This window comes from Labrus bergylta, chromosome 21 (assembly GCF_963930695.1).
Source record: "Labrus bergylta chromosome 21, fLabBer1.1, whole genome shotgun sequence".
In the NCBI taxonomy this organism is placed as follows: Eukaryota; Metazoa; Chordata; class Actinopteri; order Labriformes; family Labridae; genus Labrus; species Labrus bergylta.
In genome coordinates, this window is record NC_089215.1 from 18,119,209 (window position 1) to 18,132,099 (window position 12,891).

A 12,891-nucleotide genomic window follows, 5' to 3' on the forward strand; every position below is an offset into this window, starting at 1 on the left:
ATGCCCGACCGGGAGAACCCCCTGGGGTAGACCCAGAGTTCACTGGAGGGATATCCTTTCAGTCCTGGGAACGCCTCAGTCCTGGGAACAGCTGGAAAATGTTGAAGGGGAGAAGGAAGTCTGGGTTTTTTTATTTTATTTTAGTTGTTTTTTTAATTTGGTAATATTTTAGCATTATTTAGGTGGAGGCTTCAAATAAGCTCATTGAGTTTTCTGCCTCTTCCTGCACTAAATGTTGTCTATTCTGTTATTTGTTTTTTTCCCTTACTGTGCAAATAAATAAAATAATAAATAATAAAAATGTACTTCGCCTGTTGCCACAGCGACCCGACCTTGATAAGGAAGAAAATGTAGATAGATGGATTGGTGATTTTTTTTATATGTGTGCTGATATAAAAACAAAACATTTGACAAAATATTTAATGGAGAAACCGCCATTAGGATCATTTAGATATGGTGTCATCATGAAGGCTGTCCAGCAGAGGGCGCTCCTGATCCACAGTGAACAATACTGTACTTTCTTTTTTTTCCTCCCTCTATAACCCTTATTAATCTGTGTTGCTCAATTTAATTTAAGTCTTACTTTTTTATATATTTAATCTCTAAAGTGTTTTCTGTTTTTATGTAGGACACAAAGGAGAGAAAGGTTTGATGAAAGATGAGATTGATGATTTGACAGAGTTCAGTATTCAGAGTTCTTCCTCCAGGTGATATATTCAAGTATGAAACACAGAGCTTTACTTCAGAAACAGAACTGAGCCTTTGACCTTTGACCTCAGAGTTCTTACTGTCCTTTAACTTACAAATATTTGAACTCTTAGGTCAGAGTGTTGAAGTTAAAATAACAGACACTCAAACAGTTCTGTTTTTGGCCACCAGAGGACAGCAGAGCACAGATATTCAATAGTTTGATGTTATTGTTCAAGAATCAGACACTGATTAAGTCAAATCTTTTTATTTATTCCTTTTTACAATAGTAACAAGAAATGCAAGAGAAACTTGATGGTGAGAGAGCCGATGGAACGCTGTTGAAAGTGTTTGTGTCCAATCATCGTCTCAGAAAAACCAAACGAGACCAGATAAAAAAATAGATATAAATATCAATATAAACACATATATACATATAAACAGATATTAACAAAGTTTGTCAGGATCCAGCAGCTGGACCAGAACAGGATCCTGAACCGTCTCATCCTGAGGAGAAAAGAGATTTAGTTTAAATCAAACATTTAGTAAATCTGTAAAAACAGGACAGAGTTGATCAGTCAGTCAGAGAACATTTGATCAAAGCTCTGCTGGCTCACCTTCGACTCTTTGGAGTCATCTGACATCAGACTCTGCTGAGATGATTGTCCTGAATTCATACCCTCCTGTACAGAAAACATTAATAAGAGAGACTTTAATAAATCATTGAACATAAAACAGATTGAAAGTAAAGAGAGTTTAAAACATACCTGGTAGTAGAGTACTGCTGCTATGACTTCTGGAATAAGACATTAGAAATAAAAATCAAATAAATGATGAGACAGACCATAATATCTTTAAAATAAACATGATCATGTTTCATTGTCACAGTGGAGACCTTACCTGAGATTAGAAGTCTTATTATCCACCATGCGAGATAACAAACTAAAAGTACAGAGAATAAAGACAACACAACAACAACAACGAAGTTAATCAGTACAGTCCTGTGTAACAGTAGTCCTCCACACTGAGCGTCCTCTGTCTCAGTTCCTGCTCTCAGCAGCTCTCGACCCTTTGATTCACATCTGTAATGATAGAGGGACAGTTATTACAGGAACATCTGGAGAGTCCATGTGTGATGTGAAGCTTCACTCACTGTGTGTGATTCTGACAAGATGGAAACGTCCCGTTTGAAAATGTTCCATCAGAGCAGATCGAGCAGACGGTGTCTGTGGAGGAAGTTCCTGCAGGAAATACAGAACACATGAGACTATTTCACAGAGGTTGTTTTAGACATGAACACAGTCCCTCTACCACCGTCCACCATACGTGTTAATGACGGGGTAAGAATGGCGTCCCAGTCTGTGAGTTCACATTGAACTCAAACTGTCTGTGTGTGATGAAGTGAAATGTGTTTAACTAACCGTGTTCTCTGATGTATTCTCCTGGTTCACAGCGTCTGTGTTTCCTTGCTTCCACACAGTCGTCCTTTCTAGAGTCTGAGCAGTAAAATCCTTCCAGAGGTTCACAAACTGTGTCTGATACTATCGTACACGACGTCTTCATCTTCAGACCAGAACCTGTCGACACAAACACAGAGGTTATTTATGAACTACTGTACTTCTGCTCTACTGAAGAACAGTTTGGTGTAAGGAAATAACAAGTACTCAGATGATCATCTCTGTGTTTGAGGCTCAAACTCAAACTAACTGAAGGTTAGAAAGCTGGTTTTAGAGTGAAGACTGTTTAGTAACATGTTCTGATCTTTATTTAGTTTGATAATAATGTCAGAGATCTACCTTCATCACAGCTTTTACAGTTGTAGCAGACTGGACGAGAAGTCGGATGGTCCATAAAGGTTCCTTCAGGGCAGGGCTTACAGTCAGTACTTCTGGACTCTGTGCAGTCTGCATAAACTCGACCTCCTGTTTGAAACAACAACAAGACATGGAGTGGGCGAAAAAAGGAGGAACAGGAAGACGGTAAGTGGAACAGAGGACGATAATATATAATGAATATGTTTAAAGGTAATTGTAAAGGTAAATGTTCTTTAAATGTATATGTTGAAAACAATACAAATATTAAACAGCTTTTGCATGTTTTTAGTTAGTCACAGGTTATTTATTTAAAATAGGGACATTGAAACTAACCTGATAAACTTTAATTAAAGATTCTTTAACATTCATGAGGATCTTACCAGCTGGACACATAGGACAGCATCTATCATTTATCTGATACTGTTTTTGAGGACATGTCAGAGTATGACCTGTGGAGACGTTCATCAGGAGACTCTGTGAAGAGAAAGAGAAATGTTCTCACTGAAGACAAAGTGTACATGAATACAGAGAGAAATCTAAAATCATCATCCAGTCCATGAAGAGAGAAGGGGGAAAGAGTTCAAATCTTCACATCTGAAGTTTGTCTGTTTGTGTGAAGAAGAATCATTCACAACAAATATTTACACAGATAGAAATGCTGAAGAGGAGAACTATAAAACCTGAATCAGTGCTCAGATAATTCAATAAGATCATTTACCAGAAACACTGCAGCTGATCCAGGTCTCATTCTCTCTGTAACAGAAGACCAGCACAGATTCCTCATCTGTTTGAACCAACGCAGATTTAAGACCAAGAGAAATGTAACTCCAAACCAGGACAGGTAACACACTCCCAGAGAAAAGTGTTTTCAGCTTCCTGCAGTCAGAGAGAGATCACCATCTTCATCATCATCATCATCATCATCTTCATGACAGATGCAGATTGTTCACCAGGTGTAAATAGTCTCAGACATAAATGGAAATTATGAACTGGATCTTACCATGTGGACACACAGCACAGCATCCACCAGGTGTCTCATACTCGTATGGACCACATGTCAGAGTTTGACCTGTGGAGACGTTCATCAGGAGAATCTGTGAAGAGAAAGAGAAATGTTCTCACTGAAGACAAAGTGTACATGAATACTACCTGATGATGATAAATCTGTTTAATATTTCACAGAGTAAAAACAGTGTGAAGTCCAAACCATGAATACGATATTATCAGGATGCTGGAGTCAAGATACGATATTATCAGGATGCTGGAGTCAAGATACGATATTATCAGGATACTGGAGTCAAGTGTAACAAGTGTATTAAAAAGCAACTGATTTTGCAAAAGGACCCTCTCCTTAATCAAAAAGGTCGAACTACAAAGTTATTTATCCCCATTGAATAAATGGGAATGGTTTAAATATGATGTTAGAAAAATTGGCATTCAATGAATACAGAGGGATACCTATTTACCTTTGAAGAATTTACAACAAATGATCTAAAGTAACATGTCATATTCTCTGTGTGTACCTTTCTTGCCTTGTTTAAAAGTTGGTGAAGTTGATCTGTTTGATAGACGGTGAAACAGTCTTTAAACAGAAAAACAAGAGACCTTGAGAAAATTGTGTTTTTCTTTTTAATCTGTCATGTCCAGTTACTCCTACGCTCAAAGAAACACATTTTAAAGTTGCATGTAGAATCGACCCAGTTTGTGATTTTTTACACAAAAGGCTCCATTTTGAAGTAGATCCCTGTGCTTTTTGCTCCTCAGAGGTAGGAACCTTGGAACATTTACTTGTTGACTGCTCATACAGTAAAACATTTTGGGCTGATATCCACAGCTGGTTGTCTTTAAAGATTGATAACATTCCTACATTTTCTGACAAAGATATCCTCTATTATATTCAGACATTGTTAACCTTGTTATAATTTTGGGTAAATTTATACTAATTTATAAAATATATGGAAAATAGAATAGAAAGGCCAAAAAACTTGATTTGGATATATCTAAAGTCTTGCTCTTTAAATGTTTCTTGCCTTGCCTGAGCTATTTCTATGTTCACCTGATTTGTTTTCTTTTATCGATGTATGGAATTTATTTTCCGTTAATTAGTTAATGTAGATTTGGTAGTGAAATTTGAAAGTTCAATTTCAAAATAAAACACAATATACGGACTCGCGATCGTATTTATCGTCACTTTATCAACATTACGTCAAAACAGACACCGAATTAACAACAATACATCCTCAGAAAGACAAAGCAGCATGTTGTTTACATGTTTTTCTCTTTAAATTTAGGGTCGGCTCACTTCACCATGTAAACTTGAGGAGCGGCTGGCTTGACCGCAGTGTTTCCTGGAAGATTACAAGACTCGTCAACAACAGTCAGGAAGTCACAAAGACTTCATGTTTAGAAATAACTTCAACATTTTCTCCCTATGAGTCTCCTTGTTGTAGTCCTTATATCTGCCCTGAAGTTTGAGGTTATTTTCATGTATTAAGTCTAAAGTGTCAGACAGCCTGAGTGTCTCAGGATCCTCTGTGTTCATTTAGTGATCATTAGAGGATTTATAACATTTCACACAGAAGAGTTTTAACTTTAAAACAACGAAGATTCACTTTTACACTGTTCTCCAATGTTGTTTAGTCTTTAATTTAATAAAATATGGCAAGAAAAACACGGGCACACATACCTTAATGCACCAAATGGCGTCGCTGACAATTTCACTTTCGTTTTTCAGCCCTTCAAAATAAAAGCATTAAAAGTAGAACCATCCAATAGTATCTGTCTGCAGTCTGAGAAATCATGAAGAAAACATGCTCAACTCCTTTTCAACGTCAAACTACATTTTTATTTTAATTGCCACAAGGACGTTTCGAGCAGATGCTCTTCTTCAGCGTGTAAACAGGCAATGTTGTCAAATATACACAGGTGGGACGAATTTATACTTGTCTACATTAGAACATGTTTATTTATGAAACACATGACTCCAGCCATATCAAAGCTGTCGTATCCTCCAAAGCGTAAAGAAAGAGTCCTGCAGCCAGTCTCTGCAGACGGGTGGATGGAGCTGAGAGTAAATTAAAAAAAAAAAAGATATTTATTTTGATACACAAAATTTCATCAAAAATACAAAAATTACTAAATCTTAGAGTGTAATAAACCCAAATAACTTCAGTAAGATGACATAATTCTCTATAAAGCGCCAGATCTCGCAAGAGAAACAAGCAACCAGCTCTATGGAAACAAGCCCAAAACAAGCGACCTGGCTCCTCAAATAAATAAAATGAAGCCCAACAGGTGACCTAACTTACCACATAGTGTAAAAGAGAGGTCACTTGATAGCAGTATATATATATATATATATACATATATATTTATTTGTTTGTCTTGTCTCATTTTGATTTGAAACGGTGAAATCGATGTCCGTAAGCCTCATGGATTTTGGTGAAGTTTTTTTTGCTTTTCAGTGCCAGCATCATCAGCATGCTGTATTATGGTCGGATCCAGTCTCTTTCTCTCTCTTTATTATACTTTTTTCCATTCAGCCAAAACATTTAGGCTAATGAGTTAAGTTGGATTTGTTGGTGTAGCCGGTCTGGCTTGACACTGTGTGTGCTACGAAAGGTTCTCTGTTGTGCTGTGTGGATGAGATGAAGACCAAGGACTCTGTTACCAGCTGGAGCAGGTTTATTTTCACACCTGTGTAAAATAAAATACATTCAGTACACACCTCTCCTCAGCGGGGTCTTGGGCCGTCTGACACAATGCATGGGTGTGCTGTGGCATCCATTTTTAAATAACAACAAAAACAAAATAAAAAGCTCCTGACGCTTCAGCGTGGCCACAGAGCCCGGGCATCCACGACTACAGATTTGCCTATTTTCTCTGGTCATCTGCTAAACGCAACATGTGCTACAAAGAAATCTCTGTCATTCATGGGAACAGGAAAAGACACATCTGTCATAGACAACGAAATCTTAACAACTTGTCTCTGCTTAAGAAAGCCTCTTCTACCACCCTTCATTTACTTTTGGCCTCTGGAACTGTCAATCTGCTGTGAATAAAACTGAATTCATCCAAGCACTTGCAAAAATGTCAGACATTCAGGCACTTGCCCTTACTGAAACCTGGATCCGCCCAGAAAATACAGTCACACCAGCTGCTCTTTCTGTTGACACAGTGTTCTCACACACACCCCGCTCTGTTGGACGTGGAGGTGGTACAGGTATCCTCATTTCTAATACCTGGAAATTCCGATCTGTTCACACCAGACATGTTTGCCTCGAATTTTGCTGAAAAGGTTGCAACCATCAGTAACCAGTTTTCTGAGCCTGACCAACTCAGCCCAAAGGCACCAACCAAAAGTGCCTCACTCGACTCATTCTCCTCTTTGACTGAGGATGAAGTCTCTAAGCTTGTGCTAGACTCTCGACCCACCACCTGTCCTCTGAACCCAATACCATCAAGCCTCCTGCAGACCATCTCCGCTTAATGTTGCACTTAAGCATATCATCAACTCCTCTCTGTCAACGGGTGTGTTCCCCACCGCATTCAAGCAAGCTCGGGTCACCCCTCTGCTCAAAAAACCCACACTAAACCCAGCCCAGGTTGAAAACTACAGATTGTTTTCTCTTCTGCCCTTTCTGTCAAAAATACTTGAGCGCACAGTCTTTAAGCAAGTCTCTGAGTTCCTGTCCAGAAATGATCTGTTTGACCCAAATCAGTCAAGCTTTAAGCAGGGCCACTCTACTGAAACTGCACTACTGTCAGTCACAGAATCGAGCTGCGGGTCAGTCCTCAGTTCTATTACTGCTAGACCTGTCTGCTGCCTTTGACACAGTCAACCATCAAATTCTCCTATCCACGCTCTCTGAACTTGGCATCTCAGGATCTGCCCTCTGCTGGTTCCTGTCCTACCTCTCTGGGCGATCCTTTAGAGTGTCGTGGGAGGGAGAAGTGTCCAAAGCGCACAGCTTATCCACAGGGGTACCTCAAGGGTCAGTGCTTGGTCCCCTTCTCTTCTCCATATATACAAGCTCACTTGGTTCAATAATCTGCTCTCGTGGCTTCTCATACCACTGCTATGCTGATGATACCCAGCTCTTCCTGTCATTCCCACCAGATGATGATACAGTCTTTGCAAGAATCTCATCATGCCTTGCTGATATCTCTAAATGGATGAATGAACGGCACCTTCAACTCAATCTTTCAAAGACTGAGCTCCTTGTCATCCCAGCCAGTCCCTCTATGCAACCACAGATCAATATCCAGCTTGGAACAACCAAACTCATGCCGGCAAAGTCTGCCCGGAACCTGGGTGTCATGATTGATGACCAGCTAACTTTTAAGGTTCAAGTAACCTCGATTGCCCGGTCATGTCGATTTGCCCTGTACAACATCAGGAAGATCAGACCTTACCGGTCAGAACACGCTACACAGTTCCTGGTACAGGCTCTTGTGATATCACGCATCGACTATTGCAACTCTCTACTGGCAGGTCTTCCTACATGCACTATCAAACCTCTGCAAATGATACAAAATGCAGCAGCACGACTGGTCTTCAACCTTCCTAAAAGAGCACGTCACTCCGCTGTTCATCGCCTTACACTGGCTCCCAGTTACTGCTCGCATCAAATTTAAAACTCTGCTGCTCACTTACAAAACAGTGACAAAAACGGCTCCTCCTTACTTTAACTCTCTCATCCAGGTCTATACTCCCTCCCGCCCACTACGCTTTGCCAATGTCTGATCCAACCTTCACAACAGGGTCCTAAGTCTCTGACTAGACTCTTCTCCTCTGTTGCCCCCTGGTGGTAGAATGAACTTCCAAACTCCATTCGATCTGCAGAGTCCCTCTGCACTTTTCAGAAAAAGCTAAAGACCCAGCTCTTTCATAAATACCTACTAACTTAATGATGATGGTCTCGATATCATTGATGATAATTATGTTTGTGATGATTGTTTTTGTTTGATAACGATGACTTATAAGATGGTTTCTATACTGATTAGAGCTCTCAAGAACGGCCATCAATGTTGTGCTTTGCCTCTGTGCAATGCCTGTCAGCACCTGTGTGTCCAATCGGACTCAAAGCTGATCGTTTGCTCTGACTGACATTGTTCCCTTTTTTTCTAGATCCTTGCTTGTGTTGTACTTACTCTCTGATGTACGTCGCTTTGGATAAAAGCGTCTGCTAAGTGAATTGCAGAACTGTAGAATTGTAGATCAGTGGAGAGGGGTCGACCGTTGTCCCACATATTCTTGAAAAGGTCTCAAAAAGAGAGCAGCAGAAACCAAAAAGTTTTGGGCCTGTCTAGAACATATGTAACAAAGTGGCAGGAGCCTGTTTACAACAATCACATGTTGGGTCAAGATCTGTTTTAAACTTAGCTAGTTTACCTTTAGACCAATGCAAACGATGTACAACTTTAAACTGAATTACAGCGTGCCGAAGACATATCGAGGAGGAATAAATCCTTTGTATGACTTGATGCCAAACTGCCTCTGCAATTACCTCACCCAGGTCCGCCTCCCACTTATTCTTAAGGCTCTCCAAACCAGTAACATTGTGTGAGTTGAGCAATGTATAAATCTTGCTTATAATATGTTTGGTGTCCATTTTACATTTCAAAATTGAATTTAGCAGGGAAACCGGCGGGCATTGAGGGAAGTAATAAGAGTTAGATGACACAAAATTCCTGAGTTGCAAATAGCTGTAAAAATGTGACTTGTGAATCTTAAACTTATTTGATAACTGATCAAAAGATGCAAACGTGTTATAAATATAGAGGTCATCTAATGTGCTTATTCCCAGATTTGACCGTGTATCAAAAGCCTCATCCATTAGAGATGGAGCAAACATATGATCTTTAGATAATGGAGCAGCATGTGACATATCATGAAGGTTAAAGGAACGTCTAAATTGGTTCCAAATTTTAACTGAATGAATAACATTAGGATTTGACGTAAAGACTGGCATTGGTTGCTTAAATTGGAGTTTAGAACAGAGTGAAGCCATCAAAGAGGAAGATCCAATGGATGATGCCTCCAAAACCGTCCAGCTGGGGTTAGTGACCTCACTCCTCGTCCAAGAGATAGATAGATAGATACTGTATTGATCCCGAGGGAAATTCAAAGCATCCAGTAGCAGGTTACAGACGTACATGACATGAAACATTTGTTACAAATTAAACCGCAAAACCGAACCCCCCCCCATACATATATATTAATCCAAAAAAAGATTTAAAGAATACCTCTAGATGAAACAAACTTAAACTGTGCAATTAAAAACAGATTCATACAAGAAATGTACATAACCTGTGCAGGGATAAAATATATATGTGCAATTTAAACAAGAACCTATAAACAGTTGAGGGAAAAAAATCTGTATTTAGACCTGAATATAAAATAATAAAAAGTGTTGACCTTCTGAAGTTGTGTTGTTTATATATGTACAGCAATGTTTAAAAAAGCAGATAGTGCCAAGTTATCAAAAACAGATATTAAATAACGGGCAGTGCAAACATTAAATTAAAGGTGCTATTTAAGTAATTGAGGTGATCATTAAAGTGTCCAACTAGAGGCTGACTCTTGGGACAGCTGTGCAGATGGGAAATGGAAAAAGGAAGATTTTAGTCCAAGTGTGTGCTTTCCCCTGTCCATAACCGTGAGGTGTTGTACAGACGTATGGCCAGGGGGACAAAAGAGTTCTTAAGACTGTCTGTGGAACAGGATTGTGACAGCAGTCTGCCACTGAACTCATTCCTCTGCCTGCTGAAGGTGCTGTGCAGAGGGTGGTGGCTCTGACAAATCTCTGATATTGGCTGACCAGTAATAGTGCATGAAATTAGGAAGTGCCATTCCACCTTGAGTGCCTCTGCAATATATTCTTATTTATCCTAGGCTATTTTTTGCATTTCTGAAGTCTAACGTCTGACCTGGCTTCACTTGAAAAGTGTTTTTTTTATCAGAAAAGTTTAGAACTAGTGTTTTAATTAAACCTCTGATTGAGCTTCAACTTTGTGAGTGCATTAAAAAAAGACCTTAGGTTCAGTCAACATGGACATAAACAACCTTCAACAGTGCAGCTGCTGCAGCCAGAGCTTGCTCCCTGATGACGTCATGTTAATAGTAAAACCTCAAAGTCTTTATGAATGAACACACCTCTCGCCGGGTGCGGTGGCGCGCGCCTGTAAACCAAGTTACCGGGAGGCTGAGGCTGGAGGATCGTTTGAGCTCAGGAGCTCTGAGCTGCAGCGGACTATGTCGATCGGGTGTCCACACTAAGTTCGGTATCAATATGGTGTTCCTGGGGGAGCCCGGGACCACCAGGTCGTCTAAAGAGGGGTGCACCGGCCCAGGTCGGAAACGGAGCAGGTCAAAGCCCCCGTGCCGCTCAGTAGTGGGATCGCGCCTGTGAATAGACGTTGGAGTGCAGCCTGAGTAATACAGCGAGACCCAGTCTTTTGACACTCTGCATACTGACAAACAAACACACGATCAACAACAACAGTGTCTACATGTTACAACAGCGTCAGCAGCACTGCTTCTGCTGCTTCTTGTTTCCATCTAAACCTGAACAAAGCTGCTGTGTTTGTTTGTCCTACAGCGCCTCCACCTGGTGGAGAGGAGCAATGACCATCAGTCAATCACACAGAACACATCCTCGAAAATAACAGAGTTTTTCATTTGATGAAAGAAGTTCATGGAGAGGTTAAAATCCACCATGAATGACCATCACACACAAGAACTGTATACTTTTAAAGTAGAAGGAAACTCTTGCCCTTCAGCCACTCCACAAATGGAGGTCGATGCTTTCAGAGAAGAACTTGAGACATACAAAAAATAATTCAGTGGATACCTTCTTCAAGACAGGAACCAAGTTGTCTGCTTCTGTTTTAGTTCTCTGGAGGTGTGGACACAAAATAAGACATTATGAATAAATCAATAAACTAGAACCATTCTTGACTTGTCAAGAAAAAAGTTGTGGACCATCCAAAGCAAATGATACCTATATCACATTCACATCCAAAAACCTTTGGTTTGGTGAACTGGTCACTCTTAGAACTAGAGGCAGCTCTGTCACATTTTGCCAAAGTTAGAGACCACAAAACATAACTGAGTCTTCTCCCACCCTGAAAGCTCAGGTGTACAAGTTGCACTTATTCATATCAGTTCCCTACAGAATTCACATTGCTGTCTTTCTCAATCATTTCATGCATTATAATCTGTTGATTGTTCATCCTTCAGACGTTCCTGCTCTGTGCATGTTGAGATCTCACAGTGAAGACATCTGTTCTGTGATCATGTCTTTGAGATGAGCCCTGAATGTAGGATGGTGCTCTGTTGAACTCATCCTCTGGATCTCTGCGTCTTTTAGTTGCAGCTTCTCCAGCATGCAGCATGGTTTGTCCAGGAGCGTCTCTCTGTGGTCACTGTGGAGTACTGCAGGACAGCAACACAGGCAAAGGAAGGTAATGATATGTAGTAGTACAAAATGTTATTAAAGAGTTTAAAAATGAGGCATTTCTAAAGTCTAATGTCTGACCTGGCTAGATTTAAAACTGAAGTGTCTTTTTTATCACAAAAGTTTAGAACTAGTATTTTAATTAAACCTCTGATTGAGCTTCAACTTTGTGAGTGCATTAAAAAAAGACCTTAGGTTCAGTCAACATGGACATAAACAACCTTCAACAGTGCAGCTGCTGCAGCCAGAGCAAGACTGTATGGCTGCATCCTGGCGCTCTCTCGTCTGTGTGCTCTCGCCTGGGTGCCTGAAGCCAAGTCGACTCGACGAGGCAGCAGGTCGCCCAGAAACAGGAGGAGTCGAAGTCCTCCTCGCGGTGCTGATGTCAAAGTAAAACGGGTGCGTCAAAATAAAATGGCTGTGGTTCCGTTCTAAATTATTTCATAGATACATACACGTTATCAAGACTAAGCAGTTTCAGCTACTAGCTACTACAAGACCGGTTATTGTGTTTGTAAAAAGAAAAGGATAACTTCTCATCAAATACAGTTTTAGGCATCCAACAACAAAGGAGTCCAATAAGCTGTGCTTTCATTGTGCTTACAAAATGTGGTTATAGTTTAAACAGAAAACACAGTTACCAAAGGGTTTACATCTGCTGCTTTCTTGAGATATGTTTTTATAATGTATAATAATAATGATAGTAACAATTAAATGTACTATTTTTTTTGTATATTTTGTATTTTTGTATATTTATTTGTATACTTGGTTGGAAACATGCAGTTAAACTGCACTTGTACATACAGCTATTGAACCAGAGAGCACTGAGTATCACTTTATGTTCAATAAACAGACAAAAAGTAAACTTGAATGAGTCTCATTGAGTGACACACATGCTATGCTTGGGTTGTAATATAGCGGGATCCCCC

General features: G+C 40.0%; 1 protein-coding gene across 2 annotated transcripts; it reads right to left on the bottom strand.

Moving 5' to 3' along the window:
- Positions 1 to 939: 939 nt before the first annotated feature.
- On the bottom strand, positions 940 to 5,222 carry LOC109994830 (tumor necrosis factor receptor superfamily member 5-like). 2 transcript variants are annotated; one of them, XM_065949821.1, is made up of 11 exons: positions 5,188 to 5,217; positions 3,502 to 3,595; positions 3,220 to 3,377; positions 2,882 to 2,975; positions 2,484 to 2,609; positions 2,109 to 2,264; positions 1,841 to 1,928; positions 1,588 to 1,769; positions 1,455 to 1,483; positions 1,305 to 1,370; positions 940 to 1,194 (listed from the first exon to the last, which is right to left on the bottom strand). In XM_065949821.1, the coding sequence occupies exons 3-11, from the start codon at positions 3,283 to 3,285 to the stop codon at positions 1,135 to 1,137; spliced, it is 867 nt and encodes a 288-aa protein (XP_065805893.1). In that variant the 5' UTR covers positions 3,286 to 3,377; positions 3,502 to 3,595; positions 5,188 to 5,217; the 3' UTR covers positions 940 to 1,134. The 2 variants fall into 2 exon arrangements, with proteins under 2 accessions (XP_065805893.1, XP_065805892.1); XM_065949820.1 differs by having other exon boundaries at positions 1,305 to 1,483; positions 5,188 to 5,222.
- Between the last annotated feature and the right edge of the window lie 7,669 nt (positions 5,223 to 12,891).

What these genes read in the sequence shown, in the direction of transcription:
- LOC109994830 (XM_065949820.1), bottom strand. Translation starts at nt 3,285, where the DNA reads ATGAGGAATCTGTGCTGGTCTTCTGTTACAGAGAGAATGAGACCTGGA. An exon ending in CTGTCCTATGTGTCCAGCTG is followed by an intron (nt 2,610 to 2,881) that starts GTAAGATCCTCA and finishes TGTTTCAAACAG; the next exon opens with GAGGTCGAGTTTATGCAGAC. An exon ending in AATAAGACTTCTAATCTCAG is followed by an intron (nt 1,484 to 1,587) that starts GTAAGGTCTCCA and finishes GTCTTATTCCAG; the next exon opens with AAGTCATAGCAGCAGTACTC.